At 46.2% G+C, this 21,883-nt stretch overlaps 1 protein-coding gene across 2 annotated transcripts in view; it reads left to right on the top strand.

Annotated features, from left to right (window-relative positions):
- The first annotated feature begins 385 nt into the window (after positions 1 to 385).
- Positions 386 to 21,883, top strand: part of APEX2 (apurinic/apyrimidinic endodeoxyribonuclease 2) — a 39,670-nt gene continuing 18,172 nt past the window's right edge. The window contains exons 1-3 of one of the 2 annotated variants that reach the window (XM_085629833.1): positions 386 to 1,442; positions 6,174 to 6,257; positions 9,226 to 9,406. In XM_085629833.1, coding sequence (XP_085485959.1) covers positions 1,328 to 1,442; positions 6,174 to 6,257; positions 9,226 to 9,406 — 380 coding nt within the window. In that variant the 5' untranslated portion in view covers positions 386 to 1,327. The remainder of the gene's footprint in view (positions 1,443 to 6,173; positions 6,258 to 9,225; positions 9,407 to 21,883) is intronic. The other variant, XM_085629832.1, reaches the window with a different exon arrangement.

Below are 21,883 nucleotides of genomic sequence, written 5' to 3'. Positions count from 1 at the left end.
GACCGCTAGGAATACAGGAGGGCGCGCGCGGAACTCCGGCGGCCATCTTGGAGTGGGCACCGTGGCACCGTTGAGGTCTTAGTCCAACAACGGTGCAGAGGCACAACCACAACGTGTTGCCATCAGAGCGCCCCCACACTGAAAGCAGAATCTAATGCTGTACTTTTGTACTCAATGTCCTGCCTGAATTGATTAATTCTTGAAAATCGCGGATATCTCCATTGCTCTTTGTCGGGCTTGTTGTACCCGGAAAAAAAGCGAACTTTAAATGGCCCTTAGCCGACTTCTTGCAAACTAATTTGCAATCTCATCTCTCTTTTATGTGTATTGCGAGCTTGAATCATTATCCAAGGTGGCCGCCGCCTACTACTTTTGTTGTAAATAACAGGCGTCCTTATTTTATTCTTAGTGTTCAGGAAAGACTGCCCCAATCTAAGATGGCCGCTGTCGCCAGGCAGCACGTGCAGGAGGTCTGTGCATGTTGCGAGTCTGTCGTTTGTGTCTATTGACAACAGATCCCTCCTGACAGCTTCCCGCCTCCAGATAACTGCACCGGCGGGGGAGGTGAAGCACAAGAAGCCGTCCACCTGCCCACTGTGCCCCCCCTGCTGACACATCACCTGATATCACATGTGCTGGGCAGTCCTGGCTTCTGCTCCCTGGGCTGGGCAGGGCAGTGGCATCCCCGTCCCCATCCTTGTTTAGAGTCAGCCTGTATTTCTCTTTCACTGAGCCCTTACCCACGCCCCACCACCTACCTCTTGCCCTCTCCCACTTTTCCTGTCTTGTATGGTGACGCTCTGCAGTGGCTGCCAATAACATCCCCTCTATGTACTGTTCATGGTCATTGGCCACACTACCCTCCTGCAGGGTAATCCCAAGCAGATGTATGCATAGTACTGCCCCCACCAATGAAGCGCCTTCTGGGCAGCCAACTCACCCTGCCCCTTGGTAGTGCCCTTTGTAGTGTTGGTTGTAAACAGTCCTCTCTCTTGGTCCTCTCACTGCCAGCACGTGGGTAGTGCCCTTGCTTGATCTCACACTGCCACTCTGCAGTGTCCTCTCACAGCGACCTCCAGCAGTGTTGGTTCTAAGCAGTCCTCTCTTGATCTTCTCACACTGCCTGCCCCTGCATAGTGCCCTCCTACAGGGTTGATTCTAAACAATCCTATCTCATGGTCTCCTCACACTGCCTACACCTGGGCAGCCGTCATTGACCAGAGTGGCACCCGTCAGGGTCCTCCTAACCCCTCCTCTGTCTCCTTCCATTCCTGCAGAGGCCCTAGTGCCACTTTCTCTCACACATTCTTTTTAGGCACTCTGCAGGATGAAAATTGTCAGCTGGAACATCAATGGCATCAGAGCCACCAAGGCCGGAGTCAAAGGGGTCCTGGACAGCTTGGATGCTGACATCATCTGCCTGCAGGAGACCAAAGTCACACGTGAGAGCTGTAATGTCAGGGTGTCTGCATGTAGCGGTGTGTTTCAGAGACCTTGGTAGAGCTTCAGGTGCCCAAGCTTATCGCTTGTCATGCTTATGCGTCCGCTGAGGCCTATCTGGTCCTTCATGTGGGTATTATTATTCATGCATAGGCGTGCTTGGCACTTAAAGGAAGCGTGCTTAGCTCTGTGTGGTCATGCTTAAATGCTTAACTCTAAATAGACGTGCTTAGGTGTTTATTTTTGCGCCCTGCAGGATGTGCATTTCACTTTACTTGGGCCTGTTTGGCATACTTGGGTTTGTTTGCCTAGAATTATGCCTATGGCAGAAAAATGATAGCTGGAAGGGTTTAATGTCCGCCACTGGTAATTACTCTAAAGCTTCATTCAATTCCATTGTGTTGTAGCTTATCTGTGCCATTATAGATAAGGCCAACCATTTGAAATGATTCTTATACTGCCATACAAGGATGGCCCAGTCCGAATTGCCAGGCCATGCCCCCTTTGAACTGTTACACAAGCAGCCCGAGGCGGTTGTTGGTCTTGCTGGGCCACATCCATGAGGTGCAGTTTGAATCCTATTGCACGCTGAGTAGGGAGCCTCCACCTAGGCATGCCCCGCCTACAGAGACTCCTTTAGACACCATGTAGTCATGGTCGCAATGCTTGACTTAATTCCCACCACTGGATTCAAACAACATTGCTTAATTTATTTATCACTGTGCATGGTGCTGCCCACAGGTAACCAATACAATGATGCTAAACTGTTCTGTCCAGTGTTGCTCCTTGGCAAGCCCGAAGATTGCCCTATGCACCTAAAATTCCCACCAAAACTAGGCTAGCAGGTGGGTGCACATAACGAGGGATCTCGTATGTGTGGATCTAATGAGGGACAGAGTACCTCTGTACTCTTGCTCTGAGACAGCAACAGGAAGGAACAGTTTTTAACCTGAAATAGCGAATATGCGTGGACCGCAGGGCATCTATTGAGCTTTCAAATGCTCCAACTCTCCGTCTTTGTCGGTTATGAAATTTCAAATTCAGTCAAGGGTCACTCCAGCCTTCCTGTCTTACCCATGTCCTCACAACTTTGACGCAGATGGGTATCCAGACTTTGTTATCCCCCATAGGCTCCCTACGAAAGGTCCCCATAATGAAGAGGATCTGATAGAGCGTAGTTTTCTCCAGATGCAGCAAACGGCTCATTGCCTGCCAGATGCTTCCTCCCTCCATAACAGAAGCAATTCGATTTACAGAAAGCCTGAGAGGAACTTTTTGACAGGTTAAACTGTCACTTCCCTGCTGAAGGTAGGTATTTCACAGGCAGACTCATACAAATACCCTGTTGTACAAGTAATTCAGTCGAGCGGGAACCTATTTTAAAGCTTACAGATCCAATAGGGGAGTTTGTCATACTAAATAAGAAAGACCTAATAGAGGAAACCAACTATAACATCTCAGACCCTGTTTTGATGCTCTCCTGCACACTTTCGAACCACAGTAACCTCTCTCGCCACTGCAGCCCCTCAGCCGCACCACACACCAGACCACTCATCAGAATGGTTGTCAACTTCAGGCCAAATCCTTGGCCAGCTAACAAGACCCCACACTGTGAATTTTGAGCCCCCATGGAACCGTCTCTGGTACTCTGCACACTGGACCAATTATTGGCCAACTCATCCCTGCACTCTGCCAGTCTGGTAATGTTCTGTACACTTCTACATTCCACATTACTTCTTACCTACATGGTTTCATTTTCCGTTGGAAAGATTTCCCCTTATCCTCCTGCTTAAATTGTCTGCCCTTCCTGCAAAGTTTTTCATCTTGATTTAGTTGGTATTTTTGCTCGTGTTATTCCTCCTCCATCCTTCCCTTCTCTGGATATGAGAAGAACACCCTTGCCCTGTGGAGGGGGTCGAAGAGCATCTCTGTGACTTGAGGCTGGGTGGGGAGGACTTACCAGAGGTTGTAGTGAGGAACTTCTTGCACAGGATTGGTGAAGAAAGAGCATGGCTGTACTTGATGTGTCTTATGGAGGACGGTGACTGTCCTTGCTCTGGTGGCTAGTAAGAGCCATACGCATTCCTGCACTTGGTGGAGATCCCTGGCACTTCAGGTGTCGAAAAAGCTAGGACTCCTGGGGCCGCATCATGCATACGGTGCACTTTCCCTGCTTGCGCCACAGTGCACTTTCCAAAAGGTGTACTGGGTTCAAACAGAGACAGTGTGCTGTATTACAAAGCTTGTGCTGCCTCCAGGGGTGAACTGGGGCTTCCCTGGGGGGCAGCACATGCAAGTGAAATACAGAGCAGCTGCATCATAGCCGCTCTGTGTTTCAGTGCAAGTGGCAACCCGTCTGCACTCTCAAGAGGGCAGAGCGATCCTCCTTGCAGGTGGGTGCAGTGAGTGTCTGCATCGGCCTACGGGGGGGTGTCTGGGAGGGCCACCGTTTTGTGGGACACTTTCGGTGCACCCCTTAAGGGCATGTTTGCCTCTGCGCCTACATCCATAATACAAAACAGAGTCCCTCATTTGCATTGGGTCACGCCCCCTTGCAAATGAGGGAGCGCCCTCTGATGATAGAGCTTGCGCTACATGTCCAGCATTATTAGTATTACAAAAGGGGATACACAAGCGGTCTACAGTCCCTTCTGTAATACCACTGTACCATGGGGCACACAAAGCCGGAGCACACGCCCGTTGTGCACCTAGGGCCCAATGTATAATACGGCCCCTGGTCTGTGGGAGCGATGGTAGGGAGCATGTGGAGGACAAAAAGATAAACAAGGCAACAAATATCAGAAATCTGGGGACTGCCCACAGTTAGTCTCTCGCTCTCTCCTTCTATCACACTCTTGGTTTCCATAAGGTTTGGGCAGCAGCCGCCATGGAAACTAAGTTGAACCAATCCTCGCAGTGTCTTCTGCTTGACGCAGCTATAACAAATGCACATTTTTCATCATATTTTTATTGTTATCCGCCTAAAGTCTTATAACATAAAAAACAGAACACATTCTATGTAAACAAATTTAGATTACCATTAAAATACTACACTAGGCGGCAGACAGCAGCAACAATCTCACATCAAATAATACAATTCATAGGTTAACAACGACAGGCAGTGGGCCCTACACGCTACATCAGACAAGTAAACACCATGAAGGAGTAAAAACCTGTGCATGTGGTGACACATAAAAAACAGTAGTATTAGTCTAGGAGCCGTTACGCTATTTAGATAATTGGGCAACGGGTCGCTGTACAATCCTGTGTAATCTTCGGCCATGCAAACCATACATAGGAGGACACGGATGATACAGTTAGTGACTCCTCAGGCAAAGAGTCGTTGCTTCCTGGGAGGTTCAGATACCTTTTGACCTGAATTGCAGAAGACGCCAACGTCTTCGTGCAAAGTAGCGTAAAGTGCATGATGGTATCTTTGCCCCTAAGGGAGCAGTCACAGTATTCGCTCCCGCTTTGTTTCCTTTCATACTGGGGTGCATAGACCTTAGCGTGGAAGACCCTCCAATCTAAACCTTCTATAAAGGGAGTGTTTCAGTTCCGGTTATACCTCATCCAAATATCCCTCACAGTCAAACGTCGGCGCATGCATGACGTATTCAGCTTCTAGGCGCCTGTTTGCACAACTCTCTTATGACCAGTGAGGCGTCTTGACGAGTTCCGTTAAATCTGGTCCAGTATTGGAAAGTTCTTTACAATAATTTTCTAACTGTAGCAGGATCAGCAGCTCCCTAACATAACGTAACCCGTGCGACCACCCGTACCATGGCGAACGGATATGTCTTGCTAGATTTCACATAGATTGATGCACAAGGATTTCTGTGCGCACATACCCTGTATACTACTGGGTTTAATCCATCCTGAGGTGCTATGGAAGAAATGCTATAAATCAATGGGGATCCAGGGCCAGCAGTGGCCTGAAGAAATTATTTTCTTCAACTTGGAGCGTCTTGAAGTTGGCAAACCCCCAAATTCGGCCCCATATAATGCCACAGTCACTGCTTTCTGCTGGTAGATTAGCAGAATTACACTCTGGGATTTGTCTTTCACATCAAGTTTTGCCCTTGAATAGTTGCCTCATGTATTTGCGCTTTCCAGCTCGGCTTCTCCTCAAAGCGGATTGCCAGGTAATAACTCCTGGGGACCTGTTTCAAGGGACACCATGCACGTTAAGCATTCGTTTAAGCTGGACAGTGAGCTTGGTTAACGTCATTATCTTACTTTTAGTAGTGTTAATGATTAGGAACAATAATTGTTCATGGAACAGTAATTGAGAAATGCATCAAGTAACTTATCTGAGCTGTTTTCAGTTGTGGCCCATAAAATAGCATCATAGGCTAAGGCACTTATGGCCACTTCGTGAGTGTGAGTGCAGGGTCCCCTCCTGACTGAGCGGGGCGTCTGGCAGGGCTGTGCACTGTACCAGTTCTTTTCAGTCTAACTTTGAACAACGTGGTCAAGCATCTGTTGGAAGCGAAATTGGATGTTCCAAACATTGCAGAGAGTAAAGTGCCCTGAAACCTTTAGACTCAGAGTCAGGGGTCTTCAGGACCTCAGCAGCTCTCCTGGAAGCCCGAAAGACACACAATGTGCTGTTGCAGGTTGTGTGCACGTTCACTGCTGACTTCTACTTCTGCTGCAGGATAGCTGAGCCGGCTGCCCCCAGACCCCAGTCAGGACTTGAGTGGTTTGTAAGACGTGTTTCTTGTGTTTAGGGGACCTGCTGGACGAGCCGACGGCAGTGGTGGAAGGATACAACTCTTACTTCAGCTTCAGCCGGGGGCGGAGCGGCTACTCAGGTGAGGCATTTACAACCTTCATGGTTGGGGTGGGGAGGGTTGCACAGCCTTCATTTCTTCCCTCACTTTCCAGACTGCATTCTATATTTGGAATTTTCAAGGGTTTCAGTCAATTTTGTTGTAATTTCACATCTTGCTGATTTTGGACTCTAACTGTGGCAAGATAACGGAACATGCAATCAATGTGTTAAGCGAGAGGACATTCCTTGTATTTTGTTTTTAACTTTATTGTAAAACTGCTGAGGAGATCCTAGTTTCCAATGGCGGATCCTACAACTACATGAACATGGCTAGTTTCAACCGGCCGCTTAAAATAGACATGGCAGCCGTCTAGCTAATCTTATCACGTACAAAATGATGGTATTTCTGTTAAGTTTTCCATTTAACCTGTGAAATGCATTCCTAGTTGTGCAGCATAAACTCTTCCTCAAGGCATTGCTGGTGGCATCTGGTAAAATGTGACAAGCGCACACATTAATCACGACCCCCGTCTCCTCTGTTACCACTGACTGATATAACCACATAGGTGGAATCATCGGCTGATGGTCATTGGTGAGAAACATTGCAAATCAAAACAATAATATAACTTTTCTTTAAAAGAAAGACAAACTGAGGTCTTGAATTCAATATAATTAACGTTCTTGAAGTCGTCATTATGAGTTGGGTGGAGCAGATTTCCCGTGTGGAAATCTGCTCCACCAATCACGATTGGCCTGTGTTTTCACACCTTTTTCCTGGGTGAGGGAACTCCAGACCTACTTTTACTGGCTGGAAAACCAGCCTATATGATTGCTCTAGACTTGCGGGCCTTGAGCAACCTCCTTCACTGCCTCGGGGAAGCTTGCAGTGCTCATCCCCAGGACACTTTCCCCTGCCCTCCCCGAGGTCAGAATAGGGCATGAAGTCCAGTATGCTGGCACAGTTACTGCCACTTAGGGAAAAACATGACAGAAAGAGCTTGGTGTAGATCTTACGCGAACAGAATGGTCCAGTGAAAGTGCGAACACGTGTCCTTGTGAAGTCAAGCTAGAGATCAGCCAAGGATCACTCGTGAAAGCGCAACAATCAAGGCGCCATGTTCTTACTAGAAAGGCTGGAGGTAGGCTTTCAGAGCAAACATATGATGTACTTGCACAAAGCAAAATACCTACATGGTGGTTACTTTTTACAGCCAGTGGCAAGGTTCCCTGGGACTGGTCGCTGAAAGTGCCAGAATATTTGATGTAATAGGCCAAATTAGTAGTGCACCATCAGAAGGTTCCTCGGTACCTTGGCAACCGCACCCACACGGGTTCACAGAAACCTGGGGTGGAAAGATGAATCATGGCGTCACCATGTTGAATTTCCAACTAGCACTGACATCCAGTGTTTATCTGACTAGGCAAATATTTATCGTCCTACCCATTTTCTTCTGGTGATGGCTGGTTGCGGTCTTTGGTGTTTGCTATATGCTTCAAGCTGCAAGGCTGCGAACCAAAACAGTGCTCCCACGGTGATGGGCGTGGGGTCTGAATAACTCGAAACAGTAGACTAAAAGTATAAGAATTTCTTTAGGAATAGCGATTTCTAGCTTTGTAATTGTATAGAATAGTGTTTTTTTTGTACAGTGGGTAAGTCTGTGGGGTAATGTTCTGGGTTGGTGTGTCTGTGTCCGAGAGCATTAAATACCGGTGTTTAAAGCTCAGGCAGCGCATCGTCATCCAGGTGTAAAAAACAAACCGTTTGTCCCATGAAGCGAATAAAGGAAATGGTAAGAAGGTTAGGGCGTCCTCATAAGACACGTGAGCAGAGGAGATCCAGAATATACCATGGAGTTGTGTGCTACATTGAAGGAGCAGCATGATACCAAATGGGACTAGTCCGCAGGTTAGGAAGAGAACCAGGACTGTGCACTACTGAAGATGCCTGATTCTGGCATGGTTGACCAGACTATATTCTAGTGTGATGCCTGACTTAGTCATGGTAGCCACAAACATGTTATGGGCAAATTTGTGACTCGTGCATGGATCTTAAGAGTATGTTCTAGTCGCGCGTCTTTCTCCGGCATAGTATCCACAGTCATCGATGGTTTGATTCCTGGCTAACCATAGTTTGCAAGAGTATACTATTGTCAGATTTCTGACCAGGGGATGGTTACTCAAAGCAGGTAGTGGGCGGAAGCCTGACCCAGGCATGTTACGGTGAGGGCCTTACTCAGGTATGGTTACCAAGAATAGGGTATGGTCCAAGATCTGACCAGGTCGTGGTGGCCAAGTGCGAAGGCAGCTGAGAGACTGAAGGATCATTGTTGAGGATGATGATTATAGTTGGTAAGAAACTAAACAGGTGCGAGCGGTGTGTGGTCCTCTCTTCAGAAGTGCAATTGCTGGAGCGGTAAAGGCCTGCAGCGCTGCTGTAGAGGGTGAAATGAGGAGCCATTAGATGGCGTCTGTTGTTCTCTTTTTTTTTCTTTTTTTTTGGACAGATTAATTAGGTGCAAAAAAGAGTCACTGAGCAACACACGCCTTACTGAAAAAGATTTACAGTTCAACATATGTTTAACAAACTATATTAAAAAGCAATACATACATTGCAACAGGATAACTATGGGTTCATTCCAGTATGAGGAAAATAGTATGTTTTTTAGTTGCTCTAAAGTTTGGAGAAAGTTGAAGGAATTTACTGCACCAGATGGAATCGACCATCGTTAGATGTGGTAAAGAAGCGGTCGCGGTACCCCGGAGCGCCCCCGGTGGCGGTACCCTGGAGTGGCCTCTGTGGCGGTTCTTCTCATCTCTCCTCCCAAAATCATAAGGATCTGCCTGCGTTCTCTCGTTTAGGATTTCACAGAGACCAAAAATGCCCTTTTTTGGAGTTTAAATGGTTAAAATGTTTGAATTCTTTAGTGACGTTGACATGTACTAGTGACTTCTTACTGTGGACCTTATAGTTTTTTTTCTTCTTTCTAACTTCCTGCCTTATTCGACAGGGGTGGCCACCTTCTGTAGGGACAGCGCAACCCCATTGGCTGCTGAGGAGGGCCTCTCAGGGATGCTGACCAATCACACTGGAGCTGTGTGCTGCTATGGGGCCACAGAGGATTTTTCAGAGGAGGAGCTTCAAGCGCTGGACAATGAGGGGCGGGCGGTCCTCACCCGCCACAGAATCATGTAGGTAGAGTGGGACTCATGAACGTTGAGCATTTGTTAGTGCATGTTGCAGAGGCACAGCAGAGTGAATGATGGATGTAAACAGTAGGACCAGAAAGAGAGAGAAAGGTGTAGTAAGTGTGTATTTAATGTAATTCATTTATAATGGTTGTTGTTGCTTTAAGATGTGGAATTCATGTGAGTGTTCTGTGTGACTTAGTATGATTCTGGAATGTCGGTGTGTGACATCCAGATGAAGACTTGGTTGCGAATAGAGCACGTCGTGGGTCTGCTGTACTTGGATTAAACCTCTTAACATTTTAACGTCTTCCTGTGGTCCTGGAGTCCTTTATGATCTTTACTGCTGGAAGACGCATACTACATATTTTGGCGACGCTACGATTGGGATTCATTTGGCAAGAACGCTGTCGATTTAAGGAAGCGTTTAACCGATTTTCACACCCAAATTGACAAAGAAGAGGAAAAAAGACCCACCGACCGATGCATCCTGTGTGTTTTGGCATTTAATGCAACTTGGCACTTGTGAGTACGATTATTTCACTCACCCGTCTTTTCAATTCAACGGCTTACTTCGTGCCGGTTGGTTGATTGGGCATGATTTGAATTGCTCCCTGGATTCTGTGCGCATGCTGCTGCGTGGTCTGCGCTGGTATTCTAATTCCAGCTGATTGTTCGAAAGCCTGCTTTCCTGCTTCACGTCGAATGTCAGTGACACGGCAACGCGTGATTACATCATCACGTTTGGGCGGCCATTTTGTTGGATTGGGATAGTTTGTATTGGAAAGCATTGGAGCCACGTCATACTTTTCGATCGTTTTTTTTTTCTTCTCGTTTTTTTTTTCTTTCTCTGCATATTTCCGGACACAGTCTGTGGAAGAACAGTTTAAAAAAAAAAAAAAAGAAACCTTTAATTTTCACAATGCCTAATTCCAATGAGAGCATTGTGGCTCCACCAGCTTTTTTGAAGGTTGCAGGTAAGCCACCTACACCTTGGCACAAGTGGTTAAGAGTGTTCACTAATTATTTGGAAGCAATTGATGCACTTGAGTACTCTTCTTCAAGGAAAAGAGCTATTTTATTTAATCATCTTGGTGATGCCGGCCAACAATTATTTGATAGCCTACCTTCTGTTCAACATCCGACCTCTGATGACTCTTGGAATGAATATTCGGAAGCTTTAGCTCGCATGGGTAATCAATTCAAAGATGAGCCCTCCATAATGGTTGAGAGACATGTTTTTTTTAAACGAAAGCAGTCATCAGAAGAATCTATAGAGGATTATTTGGCAACGTTAAGGGTTTTGGCTACAAAATGTGATTTTGGCTCCTATTTAGATACTGCACTCAGGGATCAATTAGTATTTAACTGTTTCAACAAAAAAATACAGGAGCGCATTTTGACTTGTAAAAACCCAACCTTGGATGAAGTTGTGGTTATTGCAAAAAGTATTGAGTGCTCTGTTACATCACAAAGAATTTTATCGGAGACTGCTTGTGCACCAAATAACACCAATGTTATGAGTTTATCGTCTGACAATAGTAACCAAATGGAGATTAATGCTGTAAAAAATCGTTTTAAAGATAAAAAAGTGTATGAGCGTAGACCTAACATTTTTTGTTACAGGTGTGGTTCAAAATTTCATGTGGGTAATTTTCCTAATTGCCCAGCTCAAGGCAAAAGATGCAATAATTGTAAAAAAATTGGTCATTTTTTTACTATGTGTAGGGCACCTAAAGACAAAAACACAGTGAATTATGTGTACACAGAGGATGAAATTTGCGAAGCCTTAAATGTTTCTTCTTTATTGGTACATATTAATTCACTAGATGATAAAAAAGTTAAAGGTCCCAATTGCAAGGTTTTGATAGGTCAAATTGATATTGATGTAATGGCTGATTCGGGTTCGCCAATCACCATTCTAGATGAGAAGACATTTTACAGGTTGTGGCCAAATACTGATTTGATTTTTACTGATGTGAATCCCAAAGCGTTTGGTGAATACGATATCATCATGCGCGGGTACTTTAATGACACCATTAATTTTAAAGGACGGGTTATTGACACAAAAATTTATGTAGCTTTGGATGGAAGGGACATCTTGGGTTGGCGTGACCAAGCAGGGTTAGGTATATTTTTGAAACCTGGTCATCCTGAACCTGTTGTTCTGGGTGATTTTCCTGTTCTATTTGTTGATGATAATACAACACAGGATTCTATTCTGAGTGGATTGATTGAAAAATACAGGTCTGTGTTTAGTTCAGAAATTGGCTTAGTTAAAAACTTTGAACACACCATAAAATTGAAGGAGCAGGTCTGTCCCGTCATTCAAAAGGTACGTCCTGTCCCACTCTCGGTTAGAGATGATCTCAAGAAACATCTTGATGAGCTGTGTTCCCAAGATATTATTTGTCCTGTGGAGTCGTCTGAGTGGGTTTCGGCTGCGGTTGTGGCACGTAAGCCCTCTGGCGATATTCGTCTGTGTGCGGATTTGAGGGTTCTCAATCGCAACATTGTGGTTGATGCGCATCCTTTACCTAAAATTCATGACATGCTTGCAAAGTTGGGTCGCAGTAAATTTTTTTCTACTATTGATTTGCGCTCCGCGTATCACCAGATTCCGTTGTCAGTTAAATCTCAGCCTTTAACTACTTTTGTTACTCCTTTTGGGGTTTATATGTATAAGAGACTTCCATTTGGGTTAGCTTCAGCTGCTAGTATATTCCAGAGGTTGATGGATACAATTTTTGGTAACTGTCCTGGTATTCAGGCGTTCCAGGATGATATATTAGTGCATTCTGAGTCTTTAGAGCAACATTACATTTTAATTGAAAAGGTGTTTAAGGGGTTACAAACACATGGCATGACTGTCAACATGAAGAAGTGTAATTTTCTTGCTCAAAATGTGGATTACTTGGGTCACAATCTATCTAGTGAGGGTATCAAGCCTAAAAATTCATTATTAGATGCTATAAAAAATGCACCAGCTCCTGCTGATAAGGATTCCTTACGAGCATTTCTTGGGTTAAGTGAGTATTATGCTCGTTTTGTACAAGGGTATGCTCTCGTTGTGCAACCCCTTAGGAGTTTGTTAAAAAAACATGCAAAGTTTGACTGGTCTTCAGATGTTGATGAAGCCTTCACATTAGTTAAAAGATTAATTCTCAATGCACCTGCTATTAAACCATTCACATATGGAGTTCAAAGTATCATAACTGTTGATGCTAGTGCAAAAGGTCTTGGAGCTGTTTTGAGTCAGATTGTGAATGGTCAAGAGTCCACGATAGCTTTTGCTTCGCGTACGTTGACCTCTGCTGAACTCAACTATAGCACCATTGAGCGTGAGGCATTGGCTTGTACTTGGTCAGTGGAAAAGTTTCGCATGTATATTTGGGGAACTAGGTTTCAGCTTTTTACTGATCATAAACCGTTAATGTACATGCTTGGTGACAGTTCTTCCAACAAAGCATCTTCACGGTTGGTGAGGTTGTTAGCTAAACTTCAGGAGTTTAACTTTGAGATCAAATATATTCCTGGGGGCAAAAATGTTAGGGCCGATTGTCTCTCACGCATTCCTCTTCCTCACTGTCAAACAAACATTGATTCTGAGGATGAGCTTGAATGTGTCTTTTTAGTTGAAGATGTTATTCAAAGTTACAAAATCACACAGGAGGATTGGATAAAAAGTTTTGAGTGTGATGATTGCTTGCAGAATGTTAAAAAGTTTTTAGTTAAGGGTTGGCCTTCGGACAGGAGTCTTTCTGTGGAGGAAAGACATTTTTCACAAATTGCTTCTGAATTGTCCTTTTCTAGTGATATTTTGTTACGACAGGATAAATTTGTTCCTCCTAGGGGTATTCGGGACAAGATTATTCTGCTTGCACATGAGGGACATCCTGGTATCACTGCTACAGTTAACAAAATTAAGCAAATGTACTGGTGGCCTGGTATTGACAATCAAGTAAAAACTCATATTAATCAATGTCCTCAATGTCTTTGTTCTGACAAACATTGGAAGTCTGCAAATTCTCCCCTGTGTCCTGTTCAATGGCCTTCTGCAGCGTGGAAGAAAATTGGGTTAGATTATTCTGGTCCATTTTCTATTTTCAATTCAGATAAAAAGTATCTTATTGTCGCTGTTGATTATTTTTCGAAGTGGATTTATTTTTCTTTTGTTAAAAATGCGGATTCTGGTACGGCCATTTTATTTTTGCAACGATTGTTTTACACTGAAAGAACACCTGATGATGTGGTTACGGATAATGGTTCTCATTTTACTGCTAATGATTTTAACTTGTTCTTAAAAAACTTTGATGTTAAGCATACATTAGCTCCTTTGTACAGCCCAGCTACTAATGGTCTGGTTGAGCGTGCTAACAGGGTCTTGAAAGATGCTGTACAAACAGCTGCTAGTAATGGTTTAAACATTCCTTCTTTCTTGTTTCAGAGAGTATGGAACTATAATACCACACCACACACTACCACTGGTGTTTCACCATTCATGTTGTTGAGAGGTCGCATACCTACCTCTAAACTTAATCCGTCATGGTTATTGGAGAAAACTTCTAATGTTCCACTTGATGTAAACAAAATCAGAGAGAATGTAATTAACCCCTTCGCTGCTAGGCCTTTTCCCCTCCTGTGCTAAGCCCTTTTTGGGCTATTTGAGGTAGTGCGCGCTTAGGCCCCTGTAACTTTTTGACCACATTAGGTATCCACGCCAAATTTGCGTCCTTTTCTTCCAACATCTTGGGGATTCTAAAGGTACCCAGGGTTTGTGGATTCTCCTAGAGGGGTCACAGAAATTAGTCAAAATACAGCAATTTTTTTTTTTTTTTTGTGAAAAATGTGAAAAACGGGCTGCAAATGAAAGCTTCTGGGTTTTTCTCTGCAAATGGTATCAAAAAAGGGTTTGTGGGGCTGAAATCACAATTTCTCCAGCTTTTAGGGAATGACAGACTTTTGTTAGAAAACCAACATTTTTTACACAGTTTTGGCATTTTTCTGGGACATACCCTATTTTTGCTATTTTTTGTGCTTTCAACCTCCTTCCAGTTAACGGTAGAAAAGGGTAACAAAACAATAATGGATCCTGGAAAGCTATACATTTTTGAAAAGTAGACAAAATTCTGAATTCAGCAAGGGGTCATTTGCGTAGATCCATCAAGGTTTCTTTATAGAAATTTACAGGCAAATATAGGAGAAATTAAAAATTTGTTGAAAAAAGCAGCCTCTTGAGTCAACGTTTTTACCTGTAACTTCTTCGAATTATGACATCTCTTTGAAAGCAATGTACCGTTACATCCGGTAGACCTTCCTGGTTGTGTGGACATATAGGACTTGTAGGTTCATCAAGAGCCCAACGAACCCAGAGTAGAAAAATGAGCAGCATTTTGTAATGTTTTTTTTTTTTGGTCCGGGTATATAGCAATTATTGTGGGAAAATGTATACTTGGAAAAATCGGTATGAAAGTCACCTATGTATTTCTGAAATGGGAACAAATTACAGAGTTCAGAAACAGTGCATATTTGCACATTTTCGAAATTGGGAATACTCATATTTGCATGACAATTATTGGTCATTTTTCAAAATGACTTTTTTTTTACACAATGTCTTTCATTTGGAAGGGAGAAATGCATCAAAAATCAACAGGTAATAACAGTTGCTTTACAAATTTGAACTACCCTAAGTCTCCCGAGAAAAATGGTACCTCACTTGTGTGGGTAGGCATAGTGCCCACGACAGGAAGTGGCTCAAAACCTAAGGTGAACACACCACATTTTCACACTGAAAATTTACACTTTTTTTGCAAAGAGTCTAGCTGTAGTTTTTGAACCCTAGCCCTGCCGGCACCTAGGGAAACCTAGCAAACCTATACATTTTTGAAAACTAGACACCCAGGGGAATCCAGGATGGGGTGACTTGACTGCCTCCCACCATGGTCTGTTACCCAGAATCCCTTGCAAACGTAAAAAATTGAAAAAAAAAACACATTTTCCCCACATTTCTGTGATGCAAAGTTCTGGAATCTGCGTGGATCCACAAATTTCCACCCACCCCGCGTTCCCCAAAGTCCTACGAGAAAAATGGTACCTCACTTGTGCGGGTCGGCCTAGTGCCCGCGACAGGAAACGGCGCAAAACGCAACGTGGTTTTGGAGTGAAAAATGACCCTTTTTTTGGCAAAGTGACTAGCTGTAGATTTTGTACCCTAGCCCTGCCGGCACCTAGGGAAACCTAGCAAACCTATACATTTCTGAAAACTAGTCACCCAGGGGAATCCAGGATGGGGTGACTTGACTGCCTCCCACCATGGTCTGTTACCCAGAATCCCTTGCAAACGTAAAAAATTGAAAAAAAAACCACATTTTCCCCACATTTCTGTGATGCAAAGTTCTGGAATCTGCGTGGATCCACAAATTTCCACCCACCCCGCGTTCCCCAAAGTCCTACGAGAAAAATGGTACCTCACTTGTGCGGGTCGGCCTAGTGCCCGCGACAGGAAACGGCGCAAAACGCAACGTGGTTTTGGAGTGAAAAATGACCCTTTTTTTGGCAAAGTGACTAGCTGTAGATTTTGTACCCTAGCCCTGCCGGCACCTAGGGAAACCTAGCAAACCTATACATTTCTGAAAACTAGACACCCAGGGGAATCCAGGATGGGGTGACTTGACTGCCTCCCACCATGGTCTGTTACCCAGAATCCCTTGCAAACGTAAAAAATTGACAAAAAAAACACATTTTCCCCACATTTCTGTGATGGAAAGTTCTGGAATCTGCGTGGATCCACAAATTTCCACCCACCCCGCGTTCCCCAAAGTCCTACGAGAAAAATGGTACCTCACTTGTGCGGGTCGGCCTAGTGCCCGCGACAGGAAACGGCGCAAAACGCAACGTGGTTTTGGAGTGAAAAATGACCCTTTTTTTGGCAAAGTGACTAGCTGTAGATTTTGTACCCTAGCCCTGCCGGCACCTAGGGAAACCTAGCAAACCTATACATTTCTGAAAACTAGACACCCAGGGGAATCCAGGATGGGGTGACTTGACTGCCTCCCACCATGGTCTGTTACCCAGAATCCCTTGCAAACGTAAAAAATTGACAAAAAAAACACATTTTCCCCACATTTCTGTGATGGAAAGTTCTGGAATCTGCGTGGATCCACAAATTTCCACCCACCCCGCGTTCCCCAAAGTCCTACGAGAAAAATGGTACCTCACTTGTGCGGGTCGGCCTAGTGCCCGCGACAGGAAACGGCGCAAAACGCAACGTGGTTTTGGAGTGAAAAATGACCCTTTTTTTGGCAAAGTGACTAGCTGTAGATTTTGTACCCTAGCCCTGCCGGCACCTAGGGAAACCTAGCAAACCTATACATTTCTGAAAACTAGACACCCAGGGGAATCCAGGATGGGGTGACTTGACTGCCTCCCACCATGGTCTGTTACCCAGAATCCCTTGCAAACGTAAAAAATTGACAAAAAAAACACATTTTCCCCACATTTCTGTGATGGAAAGTTCTGGAATCTGCGTGGATCCACAAATTTCCACCCACCCCGCGTTCCCCAAAGTCCTACGAGAAAAATGGTACCTCACTTGTGCGGGTCGGCCTAGTGCCCGCGACAGGAAACGGCGCAAAACGCAACATGGTTTTGGAGTGAAAAATGACCCTTTTTTTGGCAAAGTGACTAGCTGTAGATTTTGTACCCTAGCCCTGCCGGCACCTAGGGAAACCTAGCAAACCTATACATTTCTGAAAACTAGACACCCAGGGGAATCCAGGATGGGGTGACTTGACTGCCTCCCACCATGGTCTGTTACCCAGAATCCCTTGCAAACGTAAAAAATTGACAAAAAAAACACATTTTCCCCACATTTCTGTGATGGAAAGTTCTGGAATCTGCGTGGATCCACAAATTTCCACCCACCCCGCGTTCCCCAAAGTCCTACGAGAAAAATGGTACCTCACTTGTGCGGGTCGGCCTAGTGCCCGCGACAGGAAACGGCGCAAAACGCAACGTGGTTTTGGAGTGAAAAATGACCCTTTTTTTGGCAAAGTGACTAGCTGTAGATTTTGTACCCTAGCCCTGCCGGCACCTAGGGAAACCTAGCAAACCTATACATTTCTGAAAACTAGACACCCAGGGGAATCCAGGATGGGGTGACTTGACTGCCTCCCACCATGGTCTGTTACCCAGAATCCCTAGCAAACGTAAAAAATTGACAAAAAAAACACATTTTCCCCACATTTCTGTGATGGAAAGTTCTGGAATCTGCGTGGATCCACAAATTTCCACCCACCCCGCGTTCCCCAAAGTCCTACGAGAAAAATGGTACCTCACTTGTGCGGGTCGGCCTAGTGCCCGCGACAGGAAACGGCGCAAAACGCAACGTGGTTTTGGAGTGAAAAATGACCCTTTTTTTGGCAAAGTGACTAGCTGTAGATTTTGTACCCTAGCCCTGCCGGCACCTAGGGAAACCTAGCAAACCTATACATTTTTGAAAACTAGACACCCAGGGGAATCCAGGATGGGGTGACTTGACTGCCTCCCACCATGGTCTGTTACCCAGAATCCCTTGCAAACGTAAAAAATTGACAAAAAAAACACATTTTCCCCACATTTCTGTGATGGGAAGTTCTGGAATCTGCGTGGATCCACAAATTTCCACCCACCCCGCGTTCCCCAAAGTCCTACGAGAAAAATGGTACCTCACTTGTGCGGGTCGGCCTAGTGCCCGCGACAGGAAACGGCGCAAAACGCAACGTGGTTTTGGAGTGAAAAATGACCCTTTTTTTGGCAAAGTGACTAGCTGTAGATTTTGTACCCTAGCCCTGCCGGCACCTAGGGAAACCTAGCAAACCTATACATTTCTGAAAACTAGACACCCAGGGGAATCCAGGATGGGGTGACTTGACTGCCTCCCACCATGGTCTGTTACCCAGAATCCCTTGCAAACGTAAAAAATTGACAAAAAAAACACATTTTCCCCACATTTCTGTGATGGAAAGTTCTGGAATCTGCGTGGATCCACAAATTTCCACCCACCCCGCGTTCCCCAAAGTCCTACGAGAAAAATGGTACCTCACTTGTGCGGGTCGGCCTAGTGCCCGCGACAGGAAACGGCGCAAAACGCAACGTGGTTTTGGAGTGAAAAATGACCCTTTTTTTGGCAAAGTGACTAGCTGTAGATTTTGTACCCTAGCCCTGCCGGCACCTAGGGAAACCTAGCAAACCTATACATTTCTGAAAACTAGACACCCAGGGGAATCCAGGATGGGGTGACTTGACTGCCTCCCACCATGGTCTGTTACCCAGAATCCCTTGCAAACGTAAAAAATTGACAAAAAAACCACATTTTCCCCACATTTCTGTGATGGAAAGTTCTGGAATCTGCGTGGATCCACAAATTTCCACCCACCCCGCGTTCCCCAAAGTCCTACGAGAAAAATGGTACCTCACTTGTGCGGGTCAGCCTAGTGCCCGCGACAGGAAACGGCGCAAAACGCAACGTGGTTTTGGAGTGAAAAATGACCCTTTTTTTGGCAAAGTGACTAGCTGTAGATTTTGTACCCTAGCCCTGCCGGCACCTAGGGAAACCTAGCAAACCTATACATTTCTGAAAACTAGACACCCGGCGGTTTCCAGGGAGGTATGGCTTGCGTGGATCCCCCAACGTTTCCTTACCCAGAATCCCCTGCAAACCTCAATTTTTGCTCAAAAAATCACTTTTTTCACACATTTTGGGGTGGGAAAGTAGTGGCATCACCGGGCTCACACAAATTTACCACCACCCAGCGTTCCCCCAGGTCTCCCGGTAAAAATGGTGCCTCACTTGTGTGGGAGGCCCAAGTACCCGCGGCAGGCAAGGGCCCCAAACGTAGTGAGGCGACCTCAAGATGGCCTATCGCCAAATCACCTGGTTTTGCAAGGGGGGTCACTTTGGTTTTTGGCCCGGTGCGCGGCGGCCATCTAGGGAAACCTACCAAACCCAGGCATTTTTGAAAACTAGACACCCGGCGGCTTCCAGGGAGGTATGGCTTGCGTGGATCCCCCAACGTTTCCTTACCCAGAATCCCCTGCAAACCTCAATTTTTGCTCAAAAAATCACTTTTTTCACACATTTTGGGGTGGGAAAGTAGTGGCATCACCGGGCTCACACAAATTTACCACCACCCAGCGTTCCCCCAGGTCTCCCGGTAAAAATGGTGCCTCACTTGTGTGGGAGGCCCAAGTACCCGCGGCAGGCAAGGGCCCCAAAGGTAATGAGGCCACCTCAAGATGGCCTATCGCCAAACCACCTGGTTTTGCAAGGGGGGTCACTTTGGTTTTTGGCCCGGTGCGCGGCGGCCATCTAGGGAAACCTACCAAACCCAGGCATTTTTGAAAACTAGACACCCGGCGGCTTCCAGGGAGGTATGGCTTGCGTGGATCCCCCAACGTTTCCTTACCCAGAATCCCCTGCAAACCTCAATTTTTGCTCAAAAAATCACTTTTTTCACACATTTTGGGGTGGGAAAGTAGTGGCATCACCGGGCTCACACAAATTTACCACCACCCAGCGTTCCCCCAGGTCTCCCGGTAAAAATGGTGCCTCACTTGTGTGGGAGGCCCAAGTACCCGCGGCAGGCAAGGGCCCCAAAGGTAGTGAGGCCACCTCAAGATGGCCTATCGCCAAACCACCTGGTTTTGCAAGGGGGGTCACTTTGGTTTTTGGCCTGGTGCGCGGCGGCCATCTAGGGAAACCTACCAAACCCAGGCATTTTTGAAAACTAGACACCCGGCGGCTTCCAGGGAGGTATGGCTTGCGTGGATCCCCCAACGTTTCCTTACCCAGAATCCCCTGCAAACCTCAATTGTTGCTCAAAAAATCACTTTTTTCACACATTTTGGGGTGGGAAAGTAGTGGCATCACCGGGCTCACACAAATTTACCACCACCCAGCGTTCCCCCAGGTCTCCCGGTAAAAATGGTGCCTCACTTGTGTGGGAGGCCCAAGTACCCGCGGCAGGCAAGGGCCCCAAAGGTAGTGAGGCCACCTCAAGATGGCCTATCGCCAAACCACCTGGTTTTGCAAGGGGGGTCACTTTGGTTTTTGGCCCGGTGCGCGGCGGCCATCTAGGGAAACCTACCAAACCCAGGCATTTTTGAAAACTAGACACCCGGCGGCTTCCAGGGAGGTATGGCTTGCGTGGATCCCCCAACGTTTCCTTACCCAGAATCCCCTGCAAACCTCAATTTTTGCTCAAAAAATCACTTTTTTCACACATTTTGGGGTGGGAAAGTAGTGGCATCACCGGGCTCACACAAATTTACCACCACCCAGCGTTCCCCCAGGTCTCCCGGTAAAAATGGTGCCTCACTTGTGTGGGAGGCCCAAGTACCCGCGGCAGGCCAGGACAACAAACGTAGTGAGGCGACCTTTGGGATAGGCAATGTTGATGTTGCCTCACTACGTTTGGGGCCCTTGCCTGCCGCGGGTACTTGGGCCTCCCACACAAGTGAGGCACCATTTTTACCGGGAGACCTGGGGGAACGCTGGGTGGTGGTAAATTTGTGTGAGCCCGGTGATGCCACTACTTTCCCACCCCAAAATGTGTGAAAAAAGTGATTTTTTGAGCAAAAATTGAGGTTTGCAGGGGATTCTGGGTAAGGAAACGTTGGGGGATCCACGCAAGCCATACCTCCCTGGAAGCCGCCGGGTGTCTAGTTTTCAAAAATGCCTGGGTTTGGTAGGTTTCCCTAGATGGCCGCCGCGCACCGGGCCAAAAACCAAAGTGACCCCCCTTGCAAAACCAGGTGGTTTGGCGATAGGCCATCTTGAGGTGGCCTCACTACCTTTGGGGCCCTTGCCTGCCGCGGGTACTTGGGCCTCCCACACAAGTGAGGCACCATTTTTACCGGGAGACCTGGGGGAACGCTGGGTGGTGGTAAATTTGTGTGAGCCCGGTGATGCCACTACTTTCCCACCCCAAAATGTGTGAAAAAAGTGATTTTTTGAGCAAAAATTGAGGTTTGCAGGGGATTCTGGGTAAGGAAACGTTGGGGGATCCACGCAAGCCATACCTCCCTGGAAGCCGCCGGGTGTCTAGTTTTCAAAAATGCCTGGGTTTGGTAGGTTTCCCTAGATGGCCGCCGCGCACCGGGCCAAAAACCAAAGTGACCCCCCTTGCAAAACCAGGTGGTTTGGCGATAGGCCATCTTGAGGTGGCCTCACTACCTTTGGGGCCCTTGCCTGCCGCGGGTACTTGGGCCTCCCACACAAGTGAGGCACCATTTTTACCGGGAGACCTGGGGGAACGCTGGGTGGTGGTAAATTTGTGTGAGCCCGGTGATGCCACTACTTTCCCACCCCAAAATGTGTGAAAAAAGTGATTTTTTGAGCAAAAATTGAGGTTTGCAGGGGATTCTGGGTAAGGAAACGTTGGGGGATCCACGCAAGCCATACCTCCCTGGAAGCCGCCGGGTGTCTAGTTTTCAAAAATG

The sequence above is a fragment of the Triturus cristatus genome, chromosome 10, assembly GCF_964204655.1.
Source record: "Triturus cristatus chromosome 10, aTriCri1.1, whole genome shotgun sequence".
Lineage (NCBI taxonomy): Eukaryota > Metazoa > Chordata > Amphibia > Caudata > Salamandridae > Triturus > Triturus cristatus.
The sequence above is the reverse complement of the archived record's forward strand: the minus strand, read 5'-3'. Positions and strand labels throughout refer to the sequence as shown.